Source organism: Apteryx mantelli, chromosome 10, assembly GCF_036417845.1.
Source record: "Apteryx mantelli isolate bAptMan1 chromosome 10, bAptMan1.hap1, whole genome shotgun sequence".
NCBI classification, from domain to species: Eukaryota; Metazoa; Chordata; class Aves; order Apterygiformes; family Apterygidae; genus Apteryx; species Apteryx mantelli.
Genome location: NC_089987.1, coordinates 4,074,630 through 4,101,792, shown reverse-complemented (window position 1 = coordinate 4,101,792; position 27,163 = coordinate 4,074,630). Strand labels below are relative to the sequence as shown.

The window sequence follows — 27,163 nt, the reverse complement described above, 5'->3', positions numbered from 1 at the left end:
TTCGTCCCTTCTCTCCTGGCGCGGGGAGGGGACTGCGGGCAGAGCTGGGTAATGATTTGTCATTTCAAGGGCTGGGGTGTCTCTCTTTGTGGAGGAAACCTTGCCCGTGATTGACAGCAGGGCCGTTTCCCCCTCTTCCCTTGCTGTTGACAAGTAATAATGAAGCTTTGTCAGTCCATCATGGACATGGATATGCCCGATTATGTCGACTCCTTGGATTCTTCTTATACCATGCTGGAATTTGAAAACCTGCGGGTGCTTCCGAATAACACCGGTGAGATTTCTGTTCACTTCCTCTTGAATAACCTCTACTACTCTTGTCAAAAAGCTGAACGCCTAGAAAAGACAGATAGGAGGTGCGGGGCAAAGGGTGGAAGGGGTAATATTTAAGCAGCTGACCTGTCAACTGCTGTTGCGTCTGCAGATATATTTGGGCTGAAATGGGACCCCTTCCCTTAAGGGTCGTATTTTGAGTTATTCTTTTCCTTAGTGTGCTAAAAGTGTCACGTCCTGAAGAGCCCACAAGGTATAGCAAATGTTGGTGGAGCTCCTGATGGAACACCATAAGTTTGTCCCCCAGTATGACTTATGAGAGATGCTGTTGTTAATACTTCGTCGTTAAAAATTATGTTCCATTCTCCTCTATGACTGAGGTTCAAATTTAATCCTTGGAAAAGACGCCATCTGTATTGTTACGACAGACCATGTGTCTGATTTTACTTGTTAGTAGGTACGTAGGTTGAGAAGCAATATCCGAACGAATACTTGTCTTATATCTTTGCTACCAAGATTGTCCAAAAGCCTTTACAACGCACACAGAAATTGGCTGTGAGACGTAAGTTTTTATATACAAGCACTTCCGCTTTGTTCACAGAAATATAGCGTACTGCATGGTATTTGGGATTTGAATAGTGAAAAGTAGTCTGACTTAAAGCAAGTACTATTCTATGACATTAACTATTCACTGCCTGAAAAATAAAGGAAATAGTAGTCATACAACATACAACTAATCATGTAGCTGAATAAGATTCCAATGTTAGCAATGCCTTTGGAGCGTTTTGGCAACATTTCATTTAATTTGTTAAGAATCTTAGTGAAATTAAGAAGGGCTTTTCACTATCTTGCATTTGCTCATTAATTGTCTCATCAAAAGAAATCAGGGTTTCAGAATGTCTTTTGCCCACAATGTAAAATGATTAGACTTATTAATCTGGAACATGGAGGATGTCAGTAGGTAAGTAAAGTTAAAAGACCGAGATAAATTTGAATTTAAAGCTGACTTCAGGAAAAGCTCTGTTTGTCCCTAAGTAAACGATTTTCAATTATTTTTGCCAGTGCCAGATAGACTGGATCTTATTTCTTATTATTTTTGCCGAAAGGTTTCCATATGCTGTCCTACTCCAGAAATGTTATTCAACACAGATGTTCCGCTTTGTTTCTGAACAACAAGATACTTTGCTTTTTACTGTGGTACAAATTTTCTCAAAATTCACTGTATTTTTGCAAATTAAACTACCAAAATCTGTTTGGGGCTCTTTACGTTGTTTCATTCAGTGGAACTGACAGGTTCAGTTTTTCTGAAGTTTACCTAGAGCAGTATTGGGTTATTTGCCTAGCTGTTAATGAGTAACTGGTTCTCTCAGGAACTAGCTGTTTTGAAATTAGCTTGTTTGTCTTGGGTAAGTGTCCTCTTCTACAGTTTGTAAAAATAACTTCAAAAAAGAGCTGAAATGTCCATGCATGGAAATATTCTACTAATCAGCTAAGTTCAGTTCCCACATACACCCCAAAAGGGCAGTTCACACAGATACTCTGTAGTTCCAGAAATGTTTTTAAAATTTGTTAAAATCAAGAAATAAGCTCACTTTAGGTAATGTTTGTAAAAAATCATGTATTGTTTTAAACCATGTCTTTCTCAGTGTGTAAGATTATTCTGTATCTGCCTTATTGAATCTAATAGCAGTTTTGCTCTATATGTGAACACAAACAGGATGGGGTGCAATATGTATTTTAATGCAATTAGGACTGTTTCTTACATCCTGAGTAATTTTTTTTAGTGAAAAATGGAATATTTTCAAATAAGGCAATTTTTTAAAAAACTAAATTTCCTTCTTTGGGATATTTTTTCATCAAAATTTTGGTTTGATTAATGGTGTGGAGCACTTCTGGTGTTAAGCTTTCTGTTTCAGAAAGCTGCTATAGTTTTGAGTTACACTTTGATATATATTTTGGATTCTCCACCTTTAAGTAGCCCATAATTTGCCAAATATTTTGAGATTAATTCAAAAATAAAGAATAGAACCCCTTATGGGAGCGGAGGAGGAATATAAAGAAATTGTCTGTTTCAAACAGAAAGAATGGCAAAAGGAAATGAATGAAAATCAAGGCTAATCCTGCCTTTCCTTTATAAAATATGTGTTGTAGCTGCAGAAATATTCCCATTTGGTGCAAACTTGTTTCCTTTATCTTGGCTGCCATTACAAGGCGTATTCTCACTTTGTTTTTATGTGCTGTTAATGCCTGTTTCCTCACACTCTCGTCAGAGCTGTCATTTTTGCTTAATATATTGCACTGATTCTCCGGCCGGGTGTCAGTGGACACCTTCTCCCGTGGTGGTGCTCGTTTCGCTGTCCCAGCCTGCCGGCACCGTGCCGATCCCTGGGGTGCCGGCCCGACCTTGGAGAACCCCATTCCCAGCCCAGCCGCAGCCCGTGAAAAAGCTATCAGGGATATTTTTCCAGGCAGAAGGTGCAGTGTCCAGCCGTGCCACAAGCACGCGTGCCTGCGATGAGCTTTGGCCTTTCTGCTTGGCCTGACCCACGTGTGCCCCAGCTCTCGGTGCTAGCTCCGCTCTGGCCCTGCATTTGCATGCCCAGGTTTTGCAGCGGCGGTTTTGGGCAGCTAGTTTGAGTGCGTATGTGTGCCCTAAAACTGCATTTACATGCCCTTTGCATTCTAGCCCGGCACGTGTGATTCAGCGCGTGGGATGTGTCTCTGCTAGCTGCAAAGTGAGTGCGCCAGAGCCAGGACCAGCTTTGGTTTCTGGGCGTGTAAAAGCTAAAGCCATTTTGGAAAATACTGCAAGATCATTGTCCTACAGCAAAGCGCATTTAGAAGAGATAGGGACTGCCTTGAAGAGTTCAGCAGCCAGTAAAATAACGGAAAAGAAAAGCAGCAGAGAGGTTTGCAGGGACCATGCCAAGCTCCAGCTCTGAGTGGAAGCCAGATACCATTTGCCAGCAGCACGAAACCATCCTCACTGTCATTTCTTATAACTGTAAAACTTAACATCTTCATTTCAGCCCTGATTTGGTAATGATTTACATCGCGTGGGCAGTGTGTAACAAAAATTGCTGTGCATTCTGGCTGCGAGCTTGATGCCCCCCAGAAGCCGCCGAAGCTGCTGAGATAAGCTCGTCATTGCTAGGCAGGCTGTGCTCTTGGATTGAAACACAGATTTTTCTGCCCCTGCGTATCCCACTGACAGTCCCAGTGAGGACTCTGGCCACAACGATAGGCCTTCAGCTCAGTCTAGGACCTGTGCAAGATCAAGATGAGTTATGATCTGGGCTTTTACATGAGCAGCTGCATCCCTCCAAGAGAAGTTTCAGAGCTACTGCGTTTGGCCTGGATTAGGAGTTGCTCGGTTATACCGTGGCAATGAGTATCTAGAGCTGATATATGTCTCTGAGCATCTCTAACCAGGGTGGTGGAGACAGTTGGGAGTTTGCTTCAGTTGCTGTGAGCCCGGCTCAGCTCTGGGGAGGTTGGTGACTTGTGTCTGTCAGGGCTGAAGTAGATGGTCTCCAGTTCTCAGCTGATTTCACAGGCAGGGAAGCGCGCTGGGAGGGAGTCTGGCTTTCCTCTGCCTTTCGTAGCAGACAGCAGTCCAGGAAAAACCCAGACATTCCCCAAATCCTGGGTAGGGTGGAAAGCCACGCCAAAAACATTCTTCCCGCGCGCATGGTATTTGTTGTACATTTGCTCTCCTCTGTGCTAATTCTCATTTGGAACTCATCATTAGTCGGTAACCTGGTTTTATAATTAACATTATTAATTAAAATTAACCATCACAATTAACGTGCTTACTGGCTGAGGACTTTCCTTTTCTTTATTTTTTTTTATACTTTCCAGTCAGCTCCATCCTTGTTGAAAAAGACACATGACTACCTACCAGGAGCTAGACTTTTAGCTATATATGCTCACAGTCTGCCTAACGTATACACAGTCTAATGTATAGGTGTCCAGCTGAATTGTAGCCTATGGGCTTTTTTGTGTTTTCACAGGTACAAGTGAGGGCAAAATTTAGCGCAGTAACTTCCATGGGCCCTCACATGTTCAGAGCTGATGGTCCTTCCCCAAGTAAAACTGGATTTAGAGCCAGATTGTGAATTTCTTCCTCTCGTTAGTAAGCAGTTCCTCACATGTCCTACTGACATAAGGAGGAAAAAGGCTTCTCTGATGAGTAAATGCTTTCCAGTGTCAGGGTACGTTTTGCAATCTGGACTCAGTTGAGGACTGAAGAGTCCATTGGAGACCCAAATTGTATGATTTTGGCTCGATTCCTCTGAAGTCAGTAGAGAAGGCATGGGTGGAGTGGGGAGAAAAATTGGCTTTCTTATCTTTATTTCTGTTGTGCAACTTTTTTAATGGAATCCAGCACACTCTGAGCATTTGTTTATGATCACATGCTTGTTCAAAAAACAACAACAAATGGATGGAGTAATTGATATATAAATATTTAGCAGTAAGTACAGTTATGCTGGAAAGAGTATTCTAGTACAGCTCATTTTGTACTTAATTATCAAGCACTATAAGACTAAGAAAATCAATGTAAATCACCATTAAGCACCTCAGACATAGACTAAGTTTCCTGCTGACAAAGGTCAGATCTGGGAGCATCTCATGTGGATTTGGGGAAGAGGTAAATTTCTGTCATTATGACCTAAGAAAGATTCAAATGCTGTCATTTTTCTTCTCATGTTACCTCCATCTCACTGCAATCTACTTATTTATTCATCCCTGTAGCAGAAGATGACATTTAGATTAAAACATTTTGGGGGGCGAGGGAAGGAAAACTGACTTTCATGTTTGTACAACATGAGTCACAGTCAGTCCTGACCTTGTTCAGGAGGCAGTGTAAGAAAATAAGTGGCTAATATTAAAAATAAAACCTGACAAGTCACTAGAATGATTAAAAATTTTAAAGAAAATTTAAATACCTTTTCATCCAAAACCAATTATGGAAAAAATTTTCATTTTAAAGCCTTTTTTTTGCTGAAAGCATGAACATGTAAGTTTTTAAGAGTTCATTTAATGTTAAAGACTTCATTCCCTAGCTAAAAAAGTGTCTAGTTTTTGAAAAGCTAAAGCTGTTTCAGCTTTATTTTTTTTTGGCTCTTGATTGCAATTTTTATTGAATAGCAAATATTTTCACTATAAATTTTTTATGTGTATTCATATACAAAAATAGCATTCTCTCTGCCTTGCTCTGCATATATACATGTTGTGTGGGGATGATCCGAAGCTATTTTTATGCATTATGCTTTAGAAAACTTTCTCTAGACTGTCTGGATTAGTGCCCTTCCTTTCATGCCGATTCCTCCCCTTTGAGCAACTTTCTCTACGGTTTGCTCATTGCTCGATACAACAGCAGCGGAGTTTTGCTCAGTCCTGTCTGGCTCGCCGGCGGGGTGGGATGCTGCTTGTCCCAAAAACTTTGTCCGGGTCATTGCAGCACGAGATTGGCTCCTCTGGAGCGAAAAGCACGCTCCCAGAGGAACAAGAATTTCATAAACTGTCCTGCAGCGAGTGCCCAGGTCAGGACAGACTACGCACACATTCCACCTCCAAGCAAGACGTAAACAGTGTCATCTGGGTCTTTTCAAGTGTCTCGTTTTTTTTTCCGAGCTGTGCCTCAAATTAGGAGGATTAAGAAGGCAGCACGTCTGGTGGTTAAGGGAGAACTTTAAAGGCGGATTTTCAGCAGTGTATACACACGGCCCCGGCCCGGCAGGGGCAGAGCTATTCCTGCCCCAAATGAGCGAGTGCAAACAGAGGCTGTGACAGAGGGCATTCATATGACCTAATTTTAGGTGCCTAATTTAGAAGGTGGGTCTCCCTGCACCCCTCTGAAACTGGTAGAAAGCAATGGGCCTCTTCAGAGGGCAATTCAGAGAATGACCCAGACTTAGGAGAACTAAGATGACCTTTGTGAGAGCTGCTGCCCTCTCTTCTAGCTGCCGAGGAGCTCAGAGCAGCAGTCTGTTATCACAGACACCTTCGTCACGTGCACGAAGTCGTTCATCCTTCCTGTCTCTGCTATCTCCCGCTGCCTTCTAATTATTGAGGCTAATGACGGCCTTTCTACTGTCTTCTGTGGGCACCAGCTTTGAACCACGTTCTTCGGATATGTGACTGGGGAGGTTGCTCTCTGCCTCTTAAAAGCATATATCTCACATCTGGACAAGGTTTCTCTGCACATAGCATGAAAAGTAGTAGTAATTGTTCAATTCTCACGAACGCACTGAGGTTACGTGGGTTGAAATGTTTCGGTTCACTGAGGCAATGGAAAATACCAAAGGTGAGCGAGTTACCGTTAGCTGTGGTTGTGAAGGGCATGGCTGGCAATCCGGAGGCTTGGCTACCGACGGATTCCACGAGTGCATGTGTGCACGGGTGCGCAGGGCAGGCTCAGTGCATGGCCTGTGGACGCCGTCAGGTGATTCTGGCTTCTCTCGCGGGGAGGTCTAAGGGGCTCTGTGCTCTGCCTGCAGAGGCCATTGCAGCCGAGTCGACAAACACCAACCTGCTCACCAACGGCATCGGCTCCCTCTGCTCCATTTGCGGGGATCGGGCAACCGGCAAACACTACGGAGCATCCAGCTGTGACGGGTGCAAGGGCTTCTTCAGGAGGAGCGTCCGCAAGAACCACGTCTATTCCTGCAGGTACTGACCCCTGCTATTATAAATTCATACAGTTTATCGGCGTTGTGCATAACTTGGGGTGGAGATCAGAACTTACAGCGGGGCCCCCAGATGATGAATTAACATGATGTGAGTGCTAACGTAATACTGCAATTTGGGTTCTGATCGGAAAAGAGGGAGCTAAGGAGTAAGGGGCTCCTAGCTCATCTCAGACCCTGACACCTTTTGTGACACTGAGCAATCCAGTTCATGAGTTCCTTGTCGCTATTTTCCCCATGATATAAACCAAAGGAAACTTATAGACTCGAGGACTGACATGCGCATAAAACGTAGGTACAACTTCTGGGTGTGGAGTGACACTGTGACCTCACCACAATCTAGCAGGAGAATGCCAAGGTGGTGAAAGACCAAAGATCCAGAGATTTCTTTTCAAATGAGACCTTTCCTGCTTTTCCTGGTAATATCTGACACGAAAGCAACAAGCCTCCAAGAACCTGTCACCTCTGAAGCCTCTATCTCCCCCACAGCTTCTCCATTTTTACCGTCAAACATATTAAAATACATACACTGGCATATCACTGGCTACTTTACAATCGCCCTGAGAACCTACCATGAACCAGCAATGATTCATGTCCACATATACACAGGTATACATTTGAGTGAATTTTTTGCCAGGAGGAGGCTATAAATTATACAGCAGATATCTTGGCTGACCTTAGAAAAATGGTGTTTATTTTAAAGCAGGAGGAAAAAAAAAAACAAAGTGGAAGCCCTTCATCTCTAATTAAAACCTGGAAGTTCCCTTTCTGTTCCAAAGTGTTTCCTCCTTTAAGGGCATTCCAAATTTTTGCACCACGAGTCACCCTGTTTGCTCAAAATGCTCTTGGGGTGCTTATCACTCCAGAACACACCAGCCATGGCAGACACCCTGTTTGATAGTGCTGCCCGCCCTCACGACGACCATCCCAGGCACCATATGATCCCAGCAGGAGGAGGAAATAGCTACTACTGATTTTTTTGAAATTCCTCCCGGGAGCGCAGTCGTTGCCCCTCCCCAGGAATCCGTGAATCACTGTGCGATATTTGGCAGTTCAGGGAAGGGCTGCAGAATCAAAGCCAAGCAAACGGCAAATACTCCCCTGTCTGCGAATCCTTATTTGGTGAGCAGTGCTGTTTTTAGCACAACCCAGAGCCCTGTTGTTTATCGCAGATGTGAATTCCTTGGAAAGTCTTCGAGCCTTTGTACCTTTGGCTTCAGACCAGCCTGTGAAACTGCCTCAGCTTTTACAACCTGATGATGGTCCCCGAGCAAACTGCGTTGTCTCTTCTCTCCATGGCAGATCCCTGTTCCCTTGCTTTACCGCTGCAGCGAAGGCTGCCAAGCCTACGTAGGCCAGTCCTCGGGGCACGTATAGGTTCCCAAATCCACCATGGAAATGGAGAGGAATTAGGGCGGGTGGTCTCAGTCGTGCTTCCAGCTAGCATAAGCCCAGCGGTGGTGGAGGTGAGGAATCCGGCCAAGCCAGCATTTGATGCCATGCCTTTCTGACAACCCCTCTGGCTCTTCCCTGGGTTCAGACAGTGCATAGGGCGATGAAGACTGGGGCTGCATTTGGGGCTGCCCAGGGCTGCCGGCGTGCAAGCAAGGCTGGTTGATCCATGTTTCTTCCATGTCCTCCCAGGTTCAGCCGACAGTGTGTGATAGACAAAGACAAGAGGAACCAGTGCCGATACTGCAGGCTGAAGAAATGCTTCAGGGCCGGCATGAAGAAAGAAGGTAGGTGCAACCGGACCCACCTTGCTGTTTCAAACTGCCTGCTGCCTCTGACTGACTTTCACTGCGGTGGAGGACAGTGAAGAGCAACGACAGCCCTGACACTGGGACACCATGCCCATGGGTCGCAGTGAGAGATTTCTTGTTCTCGCAAGAAAACCCTGTTTCCCATCTCAGCAGATGGGAATTTCAGCTGGAGCCCTGAGCCAGTATTCGTTCAGACTAAATTGTCTTGGGGAGGCTGGTCTCTTTAGGATATTCTTATACTGGGAAAGGGATGGGCTTCTTCAGGGATCACTTCAGAGCATCCAAAGCCAGACTGTAGCTCTGAATTGCCCATGGAAGGCATTTCTCAATGAGATGAAGCTATAGATGATCTTCACCAGGCCAAAGCTACTCCTGGTACACACGTTCTTCTAGTATCTTTTATTAAATAGACATTTAGATCCTTTGTTTCTCTGTCATTGGTTTGCTGGAAGGTGTCACACAGGGAGCCTTTTGCGCCCCATGAAGTGGGAGAGAAGCCGAGAGGCCGTGCAGCACAGGGCACGTGTGGCTCCTGGACAGGGTAATGGAGTCACTGCCTGGCCTTGACAACTCGCTTCCAATCTCAGGTGTAGTTTTGTCTATTTAGCCTGTAAGTGCTTCACAATAGAAATTTCCTTGCTATGTATCTGATAGGGCGATTCCTAATCTCAGCTGTAATGATCTCAGCTAGGACCTGCCCTCATAAATCTCATAAACACTAACAGTTGACTACTGCAGCGTGGTGTTTGGTGATTGCCTTGGCTGATGCTCCTGTGACTTGCTGCAAACTCGGGAGTGAGGTGCAGGCAAAACACGATGCCCTGCGGATCAAGACCTGTTCCTCCGTGGCACAGGGCACGCAGGCAGGGCTCCCGAAGGCACTCTGTGTCCATCCTAGCTGTGTCCTGCTGAGTCTGGACCTGGGTCAGAGCCAAGCCCTTGAGCATTACTATCGTCACGGTGGCAGCATGATTATAGAGCGACTATAAGTGCCAATACTGGTGGGTCAATCAAGCATTAACTGGTGCTTTTTGTTGTGTTTCACACTATTTGAGTGTTAAGGGACAGGTGGACCATGATGGGACGCCTGGGCTCCAGTGAATATCCGTGCCGCAGGATTAAACACCCATTACCATAAGGGGTGAAATCATGGTTCCATTGGAGCCACGGAGAAATTTGTCAACAATTTCTGGTAATTCATAAGATTACACTGATGAGGAAAAGAATTTCTTTCCAAACTTCTGACCTTATCTTTTCCTGGAGAACACAGATATCTTGCAATTTGTCATAGGTCATGCAGGCAGCAAAAAATGCCTGCTGGCTTAGTTTAGAAGAAACAAGTAAATACAGAAGCTGGAAAAAAGAAAGAAAAAAAAGAAAAAAAAGTAGCCCTTAAAATAATAAAGAAAGACCAAACCAAAGCTGATTGTCAGGATCTAGCCAATTCAACGTGGGGATGAAGTCAGTCGTTGATGCAGCAAGCTCCACAGCTTGGAAATGGTGAAATCTGGTTATCAGCTCCATTCTTTGAGTTGAAGCATGTTTTTTTTATTGGTTTTATGGCAAAAGTTATAAAAACTTGGCTCATTCATTCATTATCGATTGCAGCTCTATAGCAGATGACTCATTTCAAGTTCCACATAGTCACATTCTTTGAAACTTTTTTATGAGTGCACAGTCAGGTTGTGTGCTAGCAAACTGCTCGCGTGTTTGGTAAGACAGATTTTAAAGCACCTTGAGCAACTGCTTTACAGAACTGAGCTGAACAGAACTGTGTGCACAGCCTGTGTGCAGAACCGTGAAAGAAATTTTCTTGCACAACTGTGTGCACAAAAAGAACACAGTTATTTGCTTTAGGGTGGTTCTAGATTAATATTAAACAGTATTGCGAAGCATTAGGGTAGAAGAGAAACGGTGTCTTGGGCTAGAGCATTATTAGGACCATACAAAGGTTTGTGCATTATTTTCTGGCAGCATGCACCGATTTATGTTGGGGACCAGAGCCACGATGCACACGCTCAGTTGTGTCCAGCGGTGATGGCACCGGCACACAGTGGTTGGACATGCTCTGCCTTCGGCACACCGTTTTTCAGCCAGCCCGTATAAAAGCAATCAGACTTTCCAGGGTGTGGTAGTAACGTTTCCTCACAGGAGAGGGGAAGAAACTGGAAACGACTGTTATTGCGGCTGGTGTCTGCTGATACCCCTGGGGTGGGATTGGCTGGGGTCCTGTCACCCCCATGGCAGAAGCTGCTCCAGCCACCACCACCATCTGCCCGAGGGGCTTTGCATGCAATATTGGAAAACCCGCTGGTCCCCAAATGTTCTCCTCTGGGCAAAACTAGCTGACAAGCTGGAATTTTTGAACCAGAGGGATTTTTTTTCCCCCCCAATCTTCCTGTGTTGTAAGATGTGATGTGACGCATTTGGGTCTTTCTTTCTCTCTTTCTCTCTCTCTCTTTTTTTTTTTTTTTCCCTGTTGGAAACAACTCTAATGTATAAGTGATTGCGAGAGGCGATATATTAGCTAGCTTTGTAGAATGGAAACTTCTGCCCTAAAGTAAAAGCTGTATAATGCAAAGACTTGAGCTAGCTTTAGGCCGGCTGTCCCTAGGGGAAGCAGTGCAGCGGCAGGACCATGGGTCCCAGCACAGTCAATCCGGTGGGTGCAGGGCAGCCAAGCCAAGGTCCTGGGGGCCTGGGCAGAGGCTGTCACGAGAGGTATCATCAGCTTCCCTTAGGTTTCTTTGTTGGTGCAGTCAGGACTTTAATCCTGCTTTCCAAAAGGACCAAGGAGTGTCCCGTATGAGAGCTGGGCGCCTCCAGAGAGGATATTTGGCACAGGAACATCTGAAGCGGTCAGCCGCGTTGCGAAGGGGTCCAGGTCCCGTCGGCGCCAGTAAGAGCAAGGAAGGGCCAAAACTTGAGGCTTGTGGAAAATCCACTCTTCAGGTTTCTTGGAAATAAGCTCACCTCAGAAACGCTTCTATCCCAACTACAGTTGATTAATAATTCACTTCAGGAACGACAAGTAAAAAGCCATTACAGTTGGGATGAGGGGAGGCAAAGGCTTGCTTGGCTGCCTTCTTGTCTCCTGAGGTGCTGCTATGATCAGCCTTAAAGATTTTGGTCACTATGGTATTAATGGAGAAGGTGTACACCAGATATTTAAACACCCAAAGAAAACAGTAGGATACTACTTTTAGCATCTTACTGAGATCATGTTTGACCTTGAATAAATTAGCAGGGCATGTTTTTTTTCAGATGAGCCAGGTCATCAGATCCCGTTGAGTCAAGCATCTAATAACCTTGGAGTCTTTTGAAATGCCCAGCGTTACACTGTCAGTTTGCTAGTGAAGAAAGAAGGGTTAATATTTAACCTCTCATCCCCTTTAAAGTAATTTATGAATGTTTATGAACACCTTTAGCTTTATGCAGAAGTAAAAAGAATTATTGTACCACCTACTGTCACATCACAGTAGGATTTGAGGCTGGCTTTATTTATTTTGGTTAAATTGGACAGGTTTATAGGACTGTTTTGTCAGTGTTTCACAGGACCTCTATCTTGCGTCCCACCTACGGTTTTCACATCTCTTCTGCCAGCTTTTGAAAGTCTGGGATCCCAGGTCATTGCAAAGACAGATGGAAAAGTTAAAGGATCTTTGCTGCTTTGATAAAAATCATAAATCAGATGACAGCACATGAAAGGCTTAAGTGTATATATACCACTGGGGTTTATTTCCAAAGACAATGTATCACACCTACAATATCAGAGACAGCTTGGGGAAAAAAATTATCTTGTGCATATAAATTAGTCGGACTCATCTACTCAGCCCATGCAGCAGAACGGGTGACCGACAGCTCGTTTATTAATATGATTCCAAACCCATCAGCGTTAAATGAGGATGTTTATTAGTACGGAGTCATTAACTCGTGGGCCAAGGAGGGTTTTCACCTGTGTAGTCACCGTGGAAAGTTACTGGTTTGCTGCGGTCCGCTTCAAATCAATGCCTGCGCCCTTATTTATTGGCTTCCCCGGAGGTTCCTTGTCACATGCGCTGTGCCTATGTGGCAAGGTGGCAAGGACAAAATGTTTGGGAAACATGGGCTTGTTGCAATTCCACAAACACACGGCTGTTTGCTCAAGAGCCCCCACGTGTGCTTTGCAGCCTGCCAGCCGCCCGGCGCGTTGGACACGTGCCCCACGGCAGCAGGGCCCAGGCTTGCTCCAAACACGAAAACTCGACCGCCGGCTCCCCTGCGTCAGACAGAGGATATGTCTGTTTTTGCGTTTGCTTCCCACAGTCGGGAATGAATTCCCTGCTGCTCCCCGGGGACGTGGTCGGACCCCGGGGCACGGTCGTGCCGTCTCTCCGCCGTTCCTCCGGGAAAAGCCCCGGCGGTGCCCTCGCTTCCTTCGGCCGGCAGCTTCGCCGCGAGCTGCTCCGCTGACTTCTCCTTCCGCAGCGGCTGTTTCCAAGCCGGATAACGCCCTGCGCGGCTCGAGGCTCTCCGGGCCAGCCCTCGCAACCGGCACCGATCGGAAAACGCCTCAAGCAACGGTCCGAAGGCAACCTCGGGGAAACGGCCCACGGCACAGGCTGGCAATAGTGGACCGTGGGAGACAGCGCTGGGGGCTGAGTCCTTCCCGCAAGTTTGCCTGATTCCCGCGACTGCAAAGCGCCGGCCGTGCTCACGTTCGAGCCGCTGCACCCTGCGGCAGTCCCGATGCCTCGCCGCAAACGGCCTATCCCTTATTTTTTTACGAGCCCAATATAATTACCACATAGCAATAGATTAATTTTGTGGCAGGTGAAACATTAACTCCCTTTTGTATCTTATTCCATAGCATCTTGGGTACTTTTAGCGATAACACCAAAATCACCTTGAGAAAGTTGGCTTGTACCATCCACTTACACTTGAAGGTTGACCTTATCAGCGCATGAGGGAAGCGCTGAAATATGTGCTGTAAAAGGAACTCGAAAGGAAAAGGGAACGAGGCCTCTTAAAGGCATCTGGGCGTCGGGGGCGAGGAATAGGTCTGCCAGGTTTTGTAGGTCCTGTGTAAAATAAGATGCATAGCTTGGTTAGCGAGCCAAAATTTTTAACGTTTCTTGTAAGTGAGACAGAGCTACTGGGGGGAACGTCCGTTATGAAACCAGGCACAAAAGTTTGGCTTGGGACTTTCCAAGAAAGGCCGCGATAACGCGAATTCAGGCAGGTTTGTTCCTGCTCAGCGTTGGATGCTGCTGCTGGTTTTTCTGATGTGTCCGAAGCACCTAAGTCTATGAAGGGTTAATATATTCTGAAGATTAATCGCACGGGATGTTTTATCTCCTATAACCAGCTTCACCTTTGGACGGGTGGGCATCCTTGGCCAAACGGCCTCTTCCTCCATGCACAGGGTAACGTGTGCTGCTGAGCTAGGCTTAGCAGAGCCTCGCAGGGCCTGCGCTTGCTCCTCTTTAACCCAACGCCTAATAGCAGCGCTGACGTGAGATACGGGCTGCTGGCTTCTGCGGGTGGAAAAGCAAGGCGGCAGCGTTGCAGGCTTGCTTTCGTTCGAGCAGTTTTGCGGAGGAACCAGGCCCTAAGCTGCATTCCCTCAACTACATTTCACGTGACCAGCGCAGTATAAATGATTTACGCTGCGATTTTGTTGGGGGAAAAATTTCTTAGGGGTCCTGGGTTTGCTCAGTATCTGGTGTAAGAGAGTCCTGGTCCTCGAACGATGTTATTGAAGGCAAAAACAGGGGAAAGCCATGCTTTGGAGAGTCTGTTTTTCTCTGATTTATGTCTGTGTAATATCTGTAGCCTGAAAAGGCTCTTATGCTGCATATGGGAGAGTTGCATCTTTTAAAACAGAGCCAGGCCCTTGCAGTCGTCACACTACCGCTAGGAGTCATTCAGTCGCTTGGAGGTGTAGAATCAAAAATGGCTTTGATGGGACCACCCTGTCCCCCAGCCTGAGCACCCGCCAGCCACGACAGCACGCCCTGCTCGGGACTGAGCCGGCCGGGATTTAACAGCAGGGCTACACCCCAAATCCTTGAAAATAAATGCTATGCTTCTGTCGATAACAGGATATTGATTTCGTCACTAGCTGCCTGTTTTCTGCCCTTTCACTTTGTTGGCCTCCCATCAGAGGCAGGTTAGGAAAACAGATAAGCGGTTTGATCTGAGCTCCCAAAAAAAAATCGGGCTTCCCACCCTCTGTGAGAAACGACGCTTGTCCTTCAGGAGCAGCCCACCCTCGCGCGGCAAGGGGGAATCGCTCGGAGCTGCCGCTCGCGTGACGAGGGCGGCCCCGCAACCCCCAAAGCTGTGGTCACCTGCGGTATCAGCACCAGCATCTTTCCTCCAGGCTCACCAGGGAGAAGGCACCGGGGAGACACCAGCTTTGTCAGTATGACCGTGAATCCGGTCAGAGAAATGTGCCCTGTCCAAAGAGAGATGTCTGCTCCAAAGCAAGGCATGGTGGTGTTAGGAGAAGTCTCTAAACAGGGATGGCTAAATAGTTCAGGTGTTGCTGAATCTGCAAAAATAATGCTTGCTGGAGTCCTGGTTGCCGCCTGGGGAGGGCGGTCAGGGGACAGCGCAGCACCAGAGCGAGACCAGACCTGGTTCTGCTGACCTGCAGATCTGGTGACAAACTGTCCGCTTTTGCGACAAAACCGCGCTCTGTGGCATCCAAGGAGTTAAAGCACAGAGCAAGTAGCACTGACAGCTAAGTCTGAGTCATCCCTGTAAATAAAACCAAAAGGAGTCTGGAATTATTGTACAGAGAAGCGGGGATGTACTGTGTTATCACCACATGCTAAATCTTTCTGCTCCCTCTGCATTAAGGAGCTGGCAATTGAATTTCTGAACTGTATGTAGCCAAAGAGGTATGAACCGTCAGGAAAATGTTGAGTCTGCGTTCAAGTTTCTTCCTTCAGCTTCATCTGGGGTTGTTCTCCGCTGGCCTGAGGTCTCGGCAAGACAATAGGGTTCAGGAGGGAGACTAGCACTGAAAACAAGGTTGTTCTAAGACTAAATCCTGCTTTTTAGTTTGCTGCTGTTTTGCTTGATTGCAGCAGTAGAGCCTATTCCATTCTGAGTCTGTTTTGCAAAAATAATCTGCTAAAGTGCAATAATGTTATGTTCAGCATGCAGGGGCCACTGAGCATGAGGCTAGGTATGGTCTGTGCTTCGGGGAAAAGGATGGTGAAAGGGGCGGAATGGACCTCAAAAAATCAGCTTTTTTTCTGATTCGCCATGACATGACCATATCTTTCTGTTTGCAAAAACCCTACGGCTGATCTTCCCTGTGCAGTGGTCACTAGTACATTTGTGGATCCGTGGCAGACCTCAGGCCGACTGATATCTTCCTAATTCATGCCATCACATGGAGATTTCATCCCAGTCACCTCTGTGTCAGGTGAAAGCTCGGTACGGTTGTGAGCAGATAATACCCTGTTTTCTCAATTGGGAAGCTTTTGCTGGTGTCTCAGCAGGTCTCCGAAGGCTTGACACCTTGTGTTCTGTGAATGATTTTCCTTGCTTAAGTGAATTTATAGTGTGTTCAGAGGCACATTATATCACTGTTCCTAAACAGGACACTTTGAAACAGATTTGCAGTAATGATTTCCATAGGCTTCCAACAGATCCTGAAAGAAATCCCTGCTAAGTTTATTTCCTTAATTACGTATGGGCATCAGCTTCTGAGTTACAGGCTCATTGATTAGGAGTGATCTAAGAAATCAGCAGCATGATGAGCAAGGCTGAAGGAAAGGTTTGAAGTGAATTTAAGCCTCCTTTCTTCTGAGTTTCTTTAATGAAATGACTCTGCCTGCTCCTTCTCAGTGGTAGTGATGTCCCCCTGGAGAACGCTATCTAGGATGCCTCAGCGACGCTTTGAGGCTGCTTTGAGGTGGAGTTGGAGAATGGCTTTTCCAATGCTGCCGTAACATGAGATGAGTCCTACAGAGCAGATATTCTGCCATAGCTAGAGGCCAGGCGAGGGGTCATCTCAATGTGGAGAGGACAAAAAGGGAGGAGAGGACGCCACTCCAACAGTGCTGTGCCCTTCCAGGCCTAAGTAAAAGAGGTCAACACTCACATGACCAAAGTCCCTCCGAGCTGCTGCAGCAAACCTCCCTGGAATCAGCTAACCTCCCACAGAGGGCACCTTCCCCGAGGCAAACTGCATTATCTCCCTCCTTTGCTCCTGTGCTTGGCCTTCTCATTCCCATTTTCCTGTCCTGGGGACCCATTTACTCTCATTCCAGTGTCAAGCAAGGGTGGAAGGTCTTGCAGGTGCTAAAGCCCCATCCACTGTTGTTTGGGGACCTCTGCGGAGAAGGTGGAATTACAGGTGATACATCGCTTGAGTTTTGCAGTGATTGCCAATTTTCGGTTAACCAGTTCAGAGGTGAAGTGCTGAAAACACATCCTTATCGACTTAGAAAACGCCTAGCTAATTGCCAGGTTCTCCCTGATAGCAAATAGTAACTAACATCAGCTATTAGTTATGCGGGAAATTTGCAGCTAACGCAACCGGTGCCCTCTCTCCTCTCAGCTGTGCAGAATGAACGTGACAGGATCAGCATTCGCAGAAGCAGCTACGAGGACAACGGCTCGCTGTCAATCAACGTACTCACTCAGGCTGAAGCCATGGCACAGCAGGTATGAAATGCATAAACAATCTTCTAAAAGAGTATATGGCCTTCAGCTATTCCACGTGGGGTTATGAACTCACTAAACCAATCAGGGCTGAACTTCTTCTGCCCTTGGATGGCTTGGCTCTGGCACAAAACCTGGCACTGGGAAGAAAATACATTAAAGATATCCAAAAGCAGACAGTAAAAATCCTTGGCTCGTTATCAAGACAACTTGTCCTGCAAGGAGCAGACGCAGCCTTTGGCATGTGGGACGCAAAACTGAAGTTCTAAGAACTCAGGGATGTTAAAGACCCCAGGTCCCTTCTGCACCAAGCCTAAATTGTTGCTTCACCCCTGAAAAGTCTCTGCATTTCATGCACAAGTTTTTTCCTCATTGCTATACAGCACAATCTGCCCTGAACATAACATTGCCCTCATGGTCAGTTATATCTTTGTAACTTCATTGCCAGGTTAACAATTTTAGTGTGGAGGGGGGAAAGCTAATAAAATTGCTTAAACTAATTGCTGATTCCTTTCTTATTTCACGTTCATGAATATTATCCTGCAAGTCGTTTAAACTCCTATGCAAATATACTCTTTCCACTGAGACATATGGCCCAGATTTGCATATCACATACACCAATCCTTCCACTTCTTTTTCAGAAATTTACTACATTTTAACCTCCTCGCCCACACACAGCTCTTTAGAGATCGAAATGTGTGGTTTGTATCCCAGACGGCTACTGGGGGGGGAAAGGATGAACGCAGGCCACGCATTTTGCTGGTTTAAGTTATTGCCGAGAAGCTAAGACCCAGTGCTGCTGTCTACTGCTAGGAAAGGGAATAGGAGTAAAACTGCCTCCTTGCCCAGCCCTGCGAGCTGGGGAAGGAGGAGAGGACGGAGGGGAGTCTGTTGGGACGGAGCACCACCTCGTGGAGGCTTCGCAGCCGGCTGTCCATGGGACAGCGCGCACCGCTGAGCACGTAGCTGTGCAACTGCCACCCCAAACGTTGTGTCAGAGACCGGATGAGATTCACACCTTTGCAGGATCCTCCTGTCATTAACAAACTGTTGCTACTGAGGGAGAACGTGTTTAAGCGTGTTTGATGAGATGTTCTGGATGACACAACCCCACCGATCTGGCCCGAAGGCAACCTGCTCGTTTTTCTTTCAGTATTCATCGCTGAGTCCAGCGCACAGCGCGGATATCGCAATGAAGAAGGTTGCGACGATCAACGATGTGTGCGAGTCTATGAAACAGCAGCTTCTGGTCTTGGTGGAGTGGGCAAAATACATCCCAGCCTTCTGCGAGCTTCCGCTTGACGACCAGGTAATACGCCAATGCCTCTCCCTCAAACCCACCACCTCCGATACAAATTCCCAGCTGTGCCTTTAGCAGGGCAGTTTCACACTAATGTGTAGATCACCTTACGCAGAGCAACAGCTCCCAGCAGGGGAGGAAGAGTAATAAAGAACAGGGAGTCCCACCAGTTGAAGTCCAAAAAAATGAGGTTGATCACTCCAATATGCACAAGGACCCAGTCAAAAAAGGACTGTTTTTTTCCCCTATTGATGCCTGAGAGTTGAAGATAAAAGCCATTTATGTCCTGAGAACTAAAGCAGCCCAGTCCTCCTTGCTCTTTCAGCTGAAAACAGCTTCTTGTTTCATTTGTCATGAACACAGCACTTCTGAAAAGCGAAGTCAAGATATACTAATAATTTCTAGCTCGTAATCTGCAGATCTGACATATCTAAACACAAGCTGACTTTGGCTTAATCTGAACAGCAATAGCTCACTGTTCTGTTCGCTGGTTTTAAAATGTAATATCTTCTCTTTCTTCTGTGCCATCTCCAGGTTGCCTTACTCAGAGCCCACGCAGGGGAACACCTGCTCCTTGGGGTAGCCAAGCGGTCAATACCATATACTGATTTTCTGTTATTAGGTAAAGTAGTGAAATTCACTCCTGCTGTTTAATTTGCACACACAAGTCATTGCCAAATATGCTGTCTACCTTAAATCCCCTCTGTATTCACCCTGCCAAGGAACAGCTCACTGGTCCTCTGCTGAATGTGTTTAAATCGTTGCCAGACTTACCCTCAGAGAAGGCCATGTTGTTGTCACGGACAAAATAGACACAGTCTGCACATCTGGCTTGAAACTAAGTGCTTGGGAAGGTCTCTGGAGAAGAGTAAAAAGGAACAGGCAAATTCATTGTGACTTTTAAAACTGCTCCCTTACTGATTTGAAATTGCGAATGAAAAAAAAAACAGTATTTGAATGGGATCTCAAACTGTGTAGCCTTGTTTTTGTAGCTGAAATTGCCAGGACACAGGCAATGGAGAATTTGGATATTGGTGCTTAAAATCTTAGCAGACTGGTCTATTAAAAATTAGAGTGCAAATAGATATTTTCTTTTCATGTAGTCCTCTGCCATCGAAAACACAGACAAGATTATTCTTGGAAAAATGAGAAGAAATACTGACCTTGACAGCTACACATTCAAGCAAAAGAGGGAGGGAGAACTTTATCTAAAAAAAAAACAAAAAACCCCACACACTGAAAACTAAACAACAGTAAGCAACACTTGCAGATGCTAGATATAGCAGGGAGTAAATCAGTACAGAATATGGACCATACATGCGTATGGTGTGGTTGCACCAGCATGTGTAGACTAGACAATTAAGGACCTAAGACTCTAAGTAGATATTTGCTCGTCAATCCTGAATTTGAGTATGAAATTGCATGCTGGAAATCTATAGCACACGGGCATGGTGACTATCAAATACACGCCTCTGGTAGCTTCTGGCTGGCTAATTTACCATGTCTGCAGAGCAAGAGCAAACATCTGATGCTGAACTTCTCTCATCTCCCAGGGAATGACTTCATCATCCCAATGCACTGCCCAGAACTGGAGATTGCTCGTGTGGCCACCCGAATCTTGGATGAATTGGTGAAGCCCTTGAGAGACATCCAGATAGATGACAATGAGTACGCTTGTCTTAAAGCCATCATCTTCTTTGATCCAGGTAAGCTTCCTTCCTACTTATGAAGGTGAGAACAGGGTTTGCAAAGGAGTTAACGTGTTACAAAAGGATAATGGAAATAGGGCAACAGGCAGAGAAATACACCTCTCCCTCTCCCTCCAGCGGATGCATTTCTAGAAGCAATGCCATACTTCAGATTCACACCAAGGTCGGTGGTCTGTTCAGCAGAGCAAAGGAAGTCCCCGGAACTGTGCTTTTGGCTCTTGCTTGAAGCACGAGCTCTACAGAGATTCACAGCACGGATGGTAGCTTGGCGCATGCAGCACGCGCAGTGCAGCGAGTTACTGCATCTCCCTTCATGGCTGAGGTCTGGGAAGGGCAACATCCGTCATGGCATTTCTGGAAAATGCTGCTGCTGTTGGTCCTCAGCTATTTTGTTCCATGCCTGAAAAGCACCCTTGCAAAGAAGGTGATATCAGAGGTGACAGAGGTACTGGGGGAAGGAGACAGAGATGTAGGCAGGCTGTGAATCCCAGGGTGGCTGAGATCTCTCTGATAAGCAGGACAACCCCTCAGCAGCAGTTCTGCATTTCACCCTGTCTCCTGCTGTAGTGAGCAAGATTTAGCAGTGCAGCAAGGACATGTTGGAAGTGACCTATTCCTGAACGCTTCTTTATTATTTAGCAAGTGCTAACTCCAGCCAGACCGGTGTGCAAACTTTGCAGAACCTAGAGGAGTTTTGCTGCTTCTGTAACTTGGCTTCAGGAAAGCCCATCAGTATGAAATGAAGGAGATGGCTATTAAGGACATACATGCCTATACTGAATTATGCATAAGAGAAGTGAGTCCACTGAGCAGCAGCATCAGGGTTCAGAAAGGAGCATTAAAAACCACAGAGAGCTGATTGTGCAGGGTATTGAGTACCCAGAAATACCAAGGCTGCTTGTTAATGGATCTTGCTGGCATCCAATACCAACTGAGACTGAAAAGCAGAAGGTGGCAAGGAGACTGGGGAAACAGATAGAAGCAAACAAAAGCTTGTTGTGAAACTTATTTCAGCCAGCGCAAGTTTCTTTCCTGTCCTTCTGCTTCTGCACGCCTATAGCGCAGACATGATCCCCTCTTGGTACAGCATTCGAGTCCCTTTAGTGTGTATTTCCCTGCAGCTTGGACAAGAGCAGGGGGAACAATTCCAAGCCCAGAATAATGCCCTTTTGTCTTTGCCATGTATTATCACGGAGAAATTACAGTATCTTCCATTAATTATCTTTTGCTATGTTCTCTGATTTGAAATCAAGATACAGGAGTTTTACAAACATTATGAACTTTGGCTACCCACAGAGCTTACTGTAAACCAGTATAAGGATCAGGCATGTTATCAAGTTATTCAGCTTGACAAATTATCTTCTCAGCTGATCAGTGTCTGGGTGAAGTTTTAGGACATCGCAAACGTGAGGCATTGTGATTTCATCTGAAAGGAAAAAAGTGCAAACCTCTATAAAGGTGAAAATTTTCCACACTAAAAAGTGGGCATACCCATGGAGTCACACGCTGGCATGCAGAAACTTGTTAACCACTTTATCTAATCTCTTGGCATGGTGATCCCTAAAATGTGCTGCTCGTGAATTCTTTGTAGACTATGAAGGAGACTGTTCAATGAGCCAGAAATCTCAATTTTAGATAGCAGGAAAGGCAGGAGAGGAGAGCTGTAAATCCTGGCACTACGCCTTATCCTTCTGCTGAGAAAGGAGATAGAGAAGTTGGAGAAGTCAAAGGGAAGAGAAGCAGGGGAAGAAGTTGTGCAGTGTGCCAGGTGGGAGGGAGAGACAGTGGCTGAGCAGGAATGGGTGAGGTCTGGGGGCTCAGTCAGACATCAGTGAGGTCCTGGAAGGAAACGGGTTTAAGAGTTGTTGCTTGAAGGCACATTTACTTGATCAAGCAAAACTGGACCAGTGATCCATGAAAAATGGATCGACCACAGGTCAAACACAGGAAATCAAGACAACAATCGAATGCTGCAGCCATTGTATTTGCAACACTGTGGCGAAGTAAAGATTTCTGGATGAAGTTGTGCCCATGTTGTTCCTGTGGAGAAGAGTGAAGGAGCTGTAGGAAGCTCCTTGTCCAGGAGAAGTTAGCAGTGTGGGTCAGGTGCTGGTGAATTAGCCAGAAAGATGGTCTTCCATCCTCAGGGATGCAATGAAAGAAAATATGTCAGTGGTTTGCTTTTCAGAAGCACTAAACCTGCATGGATTTAGTGGGAGTAGTTAGGACTCGGAGTTTTCAGGGAAAAAAATCCAGTCCCTTTACTTAGACAATAAATATGGTTCAGGTTCAAAATCCTTCCTCTTTGCTAAGGGCAGTGGCCAGGTATACCTGCCTGAATCAAGCTCTTGTTTTCTTACTATTTCCCATCAAATAACCCATTCTACATCAGATATGAAACAGTGGCAGCCCAATGTTAATCTGTCAGACAAACTTGGAGACACTGTGAGATCACCGTCAAAGGGTCCCTGATGTTTCTTCCTTTTCCCTCTACAGAGCCCGGCTGACAGATAACACCTTTCGGTTGCACATGCCGGCAATTAACTTCATTTCTTTCCCTCCCAGACTGCAAAGGCCTGAGTGAGCCTGGGAAGGTGAAGAACATGCGATTCCAGGTCCAAGTCAACCTGGAGGACTACATCAATGATCGCCAGTATGACTCACGAGGCCGGTTCAGCGACATCCTCCTCCTCCTGCCACCGCTTCAGAGCATCACCTGGCAGATGATAGAGCAGGTCCAGTTCGTGAAGCTCTTCGGTGTGGCACGGATCGACAGCTTGCTGCAGGAAATGCTGCTGGGAGGTACAAACCCTGCTGAGAAAGAACAGCAAAGTGGTCACGTTTCAAAGCCGCTACAGGGCTTCATGCCTGGGGTTGTGGTCCTGTTCTGGAGGAAAAGGGAGCACATATGGTAGAGAAAACAAAACATTGGCCTGGGAGGGGGGAAGTGAAGGCTCAGGATGGACAGTGGCTCACATCTGGGTCCGTCTTGCTGCAGTCCCGTCCCCTCGCCATTCTTCACACCAGCTGAAGACTTGACTTTAAGGCAACAAACCAAACTGATGCAGTTTGCAAGGCAACCACGCAGTTTTGTTAGCAACATGCAAAAATTGTAACTATATGGGAAACCCTGGTAAGGGCAGTAACTGGGACACACACGCACACACACACACACACACACACACCAGTGCCGTCAGTTGTTAGCTGAAACTCCAGCCATGCAGAGGGGTTTATCCCTCAACAGTGAAAAAAGGCTGAGAGCAGAGGACAGCAGGAGCAAGAAGGAAGCAAAGACGAGCCAAGCAATTAACCCCACTCACGAACAAGCCTCCCACATTCCTTAAAAAAAAAAAAGAGACTTGACACAGTTCATCTGTCTTCTTGGTAACTACGCAAAAAATGATGTCTTTTCCATCTTCCACTGCAGGTACTAGCATCGATCTCCAGTACCAGTCCGGACCTCCCAACCTCAACCTGGACCCTCTGCCAGGACACGTTCTCCCAAGCAGCATGAGTTCTGTGATTCACACCGCTCCAGACCGTACGTCTCCATTTTTACACCCTCAGTGGCAGCACAGTGAAGGGTCTGGATAGGAGAAGCAGTTAAGAAAAAGAATTTTAGGTTTATTTATATATTTAAGCATTACACTCGAAACAGAGTTCACATTCCCCCCTTGCTGATTTCCGTTACTGTGAAATCTAGAAATACGCTTCCAAAAATAAGCTGAGATTTTTCACATAATAGCATGACCCTGAAGCTTGGACTTTTGAGATGCTACCAAACATCGCAAGAGTAAAAAAATATCGGGAATGTTGACAGTACGTTTCTTTGAGCACAGACAGTACTAGGAAATACCACAGAGGAGCACACACAGTCATTAGTGGCAAGAATTTCCCTACGTAAAGCGTCTTGGTTAATGTCAACCAGAACACAATATGACCTGACTACAAGACCATCATCACCCACTCTGGGCACTGCTGCTAGGGAAAGTCTTTTTGTTAAGGCACTTATCCACTGTAATAGCAAACAGACCGTGCTATTACAAAAAAATGCAGAAGAGCTGTAATTTAACAGCCTCTGCCGTGTAATCATAATGTCTTCCACATACACACAGTCTCCTTCTGCCAGTTATGATTGCATACCTCTCGTAGCAGCTTTTGCTCTTTCTCATCCGTGTAGACACAGCCACTGTGTTTTTTCGCTCTTCATTTTTTTTCCAAGTCACCTTGCACCAAGGGAACCTAGGGAGATGCTGACCAGGAAACATTTTTGGTTCTGTAAATGAAGCACAGTGGCCAGCAGGCTGAGCTCTCTTCTGACTAGGAGAGAAGGGACTGAAAAGCAGCTGGGGGAAAAGCATTTCCCAAATGCAAAACACCTGGAAGATCTGGCACGTGCGTAACTGTCCACCCTGTGCCTTGTCACGAGCCAGGAAGGAAGCAAAGACCCGGATTTTGGAAGGAACCTGCCCCCCACCCAACCCCAAGCACCTGCTCTTGGTTCATAGGACAGTTTCCTGATTTTGTTTGGACCCTGCTCTGCCAAACGGCATCCACGTGCATTTTAATCCTTTGTTTCTTTTCTCTCCCACAGCATCTCCTGACACATCCCTTCCATCTCCTTCTACAAGCACAGGCAGTGAAGACTATAAACTAGGTCCTAGCGCAGGCCCCGCCGCTGTAGCGCAGATCTTGCCTCAGACAGTTATACCCAAGCAGGAAATTTTATAGGCTGAGGTGGAAGGAGAAGCTGGGAGCTATATGGAAACCTTGCCGAAAATGAAACGGGCCCTTTCTTTTTGCAGAGGCAAAGCACAGCAATTCCCTGCTTGTAACCGGATCGCTCGGTCACACTCTTTCCTGCCCGTGAGTAAAGCATCAGCCACCAGCCCGCGGAGCGACTGAGCCGCGCCACCGGCCTTCCCGCGCTATCGCCCTCCTTTCACAAGTGATTGGGATTAATACGCTTTTCCAGTAGGACCAAGACTGTAAGCTCTTCGGAGCAGGGCTTTTGATTGCGTTTGTTATCACCTAGCACCGCGTGATCACGACCTTTTTTAAAGCCTTCAGCCGCTGTTGTCATAAAAACAAATGCCTTATATAGCTCCTGTTAATTGTTAATGAGTGCAACACATCTTGAATTGTCAGTATGAGAAGGTCTATTCCCATTAAAAGTTGAGTTACACTCCCATTTCTCCTGCTGTAGTTTAAAGAAGAAGATCTTCATAACCCTTAGCAGGCCAAGCCTTTCTTATTCCACACAGACTTGACTTAATCTACATAGACCAGCTAATGTAATGCTGCTGAATTATGATTTGCAGACCTAGTTTAATTTAGACACGGGGATGATCAGGAGCTCCAAGGTCTCAATATTTGTTATCTTCCATAATTTAATACTGAAATCCCTTCTGTTGCAATTGATAAACAGCCAGGAATGGATAAAAGCATTCTTAGTTCTCATCCGAAACTCGGCTTGGTGACCTGTACGTAGGAGGCAGGACACGCTTGTAGAAGCTAGAATTCACCCATGAGGCAAGTCAGCTGCCGTCTCTACTTTCTTGTGTGCACATCTAACCAACCGATATGAGACAACACCTAGGACCTCGACATCAGACCACTCTTGGTAAGTCTGATAAAACCCACAGCTGGTAGTAAGCTCAAAAAGCTGCTGACTTACCAAATCGGCTCTTTGTGCTTTACGTAAACTTTTGCTGCAATCATATATGGAAAAAGCAACAGGTCTAAAGAAAACGCTACAAGACTTTCCCCAGTGCACAGAAGCGATTTTGCTGTAGCTTCGAATACCTCTGTAACGTCTGCTACCCAAACTTCACAGCTCTGAATTAGCCCCACAAAGGAAGAGGCAAGCTGCCCGCGGGGGAGCTGTGTGTTTTCAAAGATGTCTGCAGTTTATAACACAAGGTGTTTCTGCCTTAATGTAAATCTTAGTCAGCGGTAGGTGACCGACTATTAACCAAGCGACAGCTACGCACGATAAACTCAAAATGGCTATATAACCTCAGACATTCCACACCTTTAGAAAGCAGATTGCTCTACTTCTGCAAAGCTCATGTTCACGTCTGGACAAGCAGGTCCAACGACGTCTGTGGGAAAGCTCTGGAGGTGTTACGGACGGCCTTGCGCTGAGCAGCACAACACGCAGCGGAGGTCTCAGTCTGTCACATCGCGCAGATCACCCCAGGCGCGTCCCCCTTCGTGGCAGAAATAACAGTCCCCAGCTATGGTTTAGGCTTATTTCACTAATGCTTGTGAAGCACTTGGAGGTCCTCTGATGGAGGACACCACGGAAATGCAATCTTCCTGACTGAAAGAGTCTGAAGAGCATCTGAACCGTCATCAGATGGGGAATACTTTGCACTCGTGTTATCTTTCACGGGTTAGGGAGGCATTTTAGAGTTGCCATTCTGCAGCAGAGAGGTTTGAAAATCATTAAAGACTGGATACGCAAGGGTCGAATTTCACCTAGGATCACAGTGTTTTATTTTTCGACTGTCTATGATGAATTTGATCTGATATTATATGCCGATAGCTTTGATTTAAACAGGTATTTCTGGAAAACAGGTTCAATGCAAACATTCCTTCTGTATGAAAGATGCATCTGTACTTACGTAACATTGCTTCCAGCTCCTCCATCATGTAGATTACATTAGTTTTCTAGAAATTAAATGTACATTTATACTTATTAATGATAAGAATAAAAATCTACAGGGGAAATAAATTCCATATGGTCCACGTTTCTCA

The 27,163-nt window shown here is 46.1% G+C and overlaps 1 protein-coding gene across 3 annotated transcripts; it reads left to right on the top strand.

Moving 5' to 3' along the window:
- Positions 1 to 104: 104 nt before the first annotated feature.
- Positions 105 to 27,163, top strand: LOC106492709 (hepatocyte nuclear factor 4-beta-like). Of its 3 annotated transcripts, none has more exons than XM_067302877.1 (10): positions 105 to 274; positions 6,777 to 6,948; positions 8,610 to 8,704; positions 17,289 to 17,395; positions 18,546 to 18,701; positions 19,227 to 19,314; positions 20,246 to 20,398; positions 22,967 to 23,203; positions 23,829 to 23,942; positions 25,207 to 27,163. In XM_067302877.1, the coding sequence occupies exons 1-10, from the start codon at positions 160 to 162 to the stop codon at positions 25,269 to 25,271; spliced, it is 1,302 nt and encodes a 433-aa protein (XP_067158978.1). In that variant the 5' UTR covers positions 105 to 159; the 3' UTR covers positions 25,272 to 27,163. The 3 variants fall into 3 exon arrangements, with proteins under 3 accessions (XP_067158978.1, XP_013808042.1, XP_067158979.1); XM_013952588.2 differs by having other exon boundaries at positions 24,996 to 25,293; XM_067302878.1 differs by lacking the exons at positions 6,777 to 6,948; positions 8,610 to 8,704 and having other exon boundaries at positions 24,996 to 25,293.

Coding starts and splice junctions, on each gene's coding strand:
- LOC106492709 (XM_013952588.2), top strand. CDS start 160: ATGAAGCTTTGTCAGTCCATCATGGACATGGATATGCCCGATTATGTC. Junction 6,949..8,609: donor AACCACGTCTATTCCTGCAG/GTACTGACCCCT, acceptor ATGTCCTCCCAG/GTTCAGCCGACAGTGTGTGA. Junction 23,943..24,995: donor GATTCACACCGCTCCAGACC/GTACGTCTCCAT, acceptor TCTCTCCCACAG/CATCTCCTGACACATCCCTT.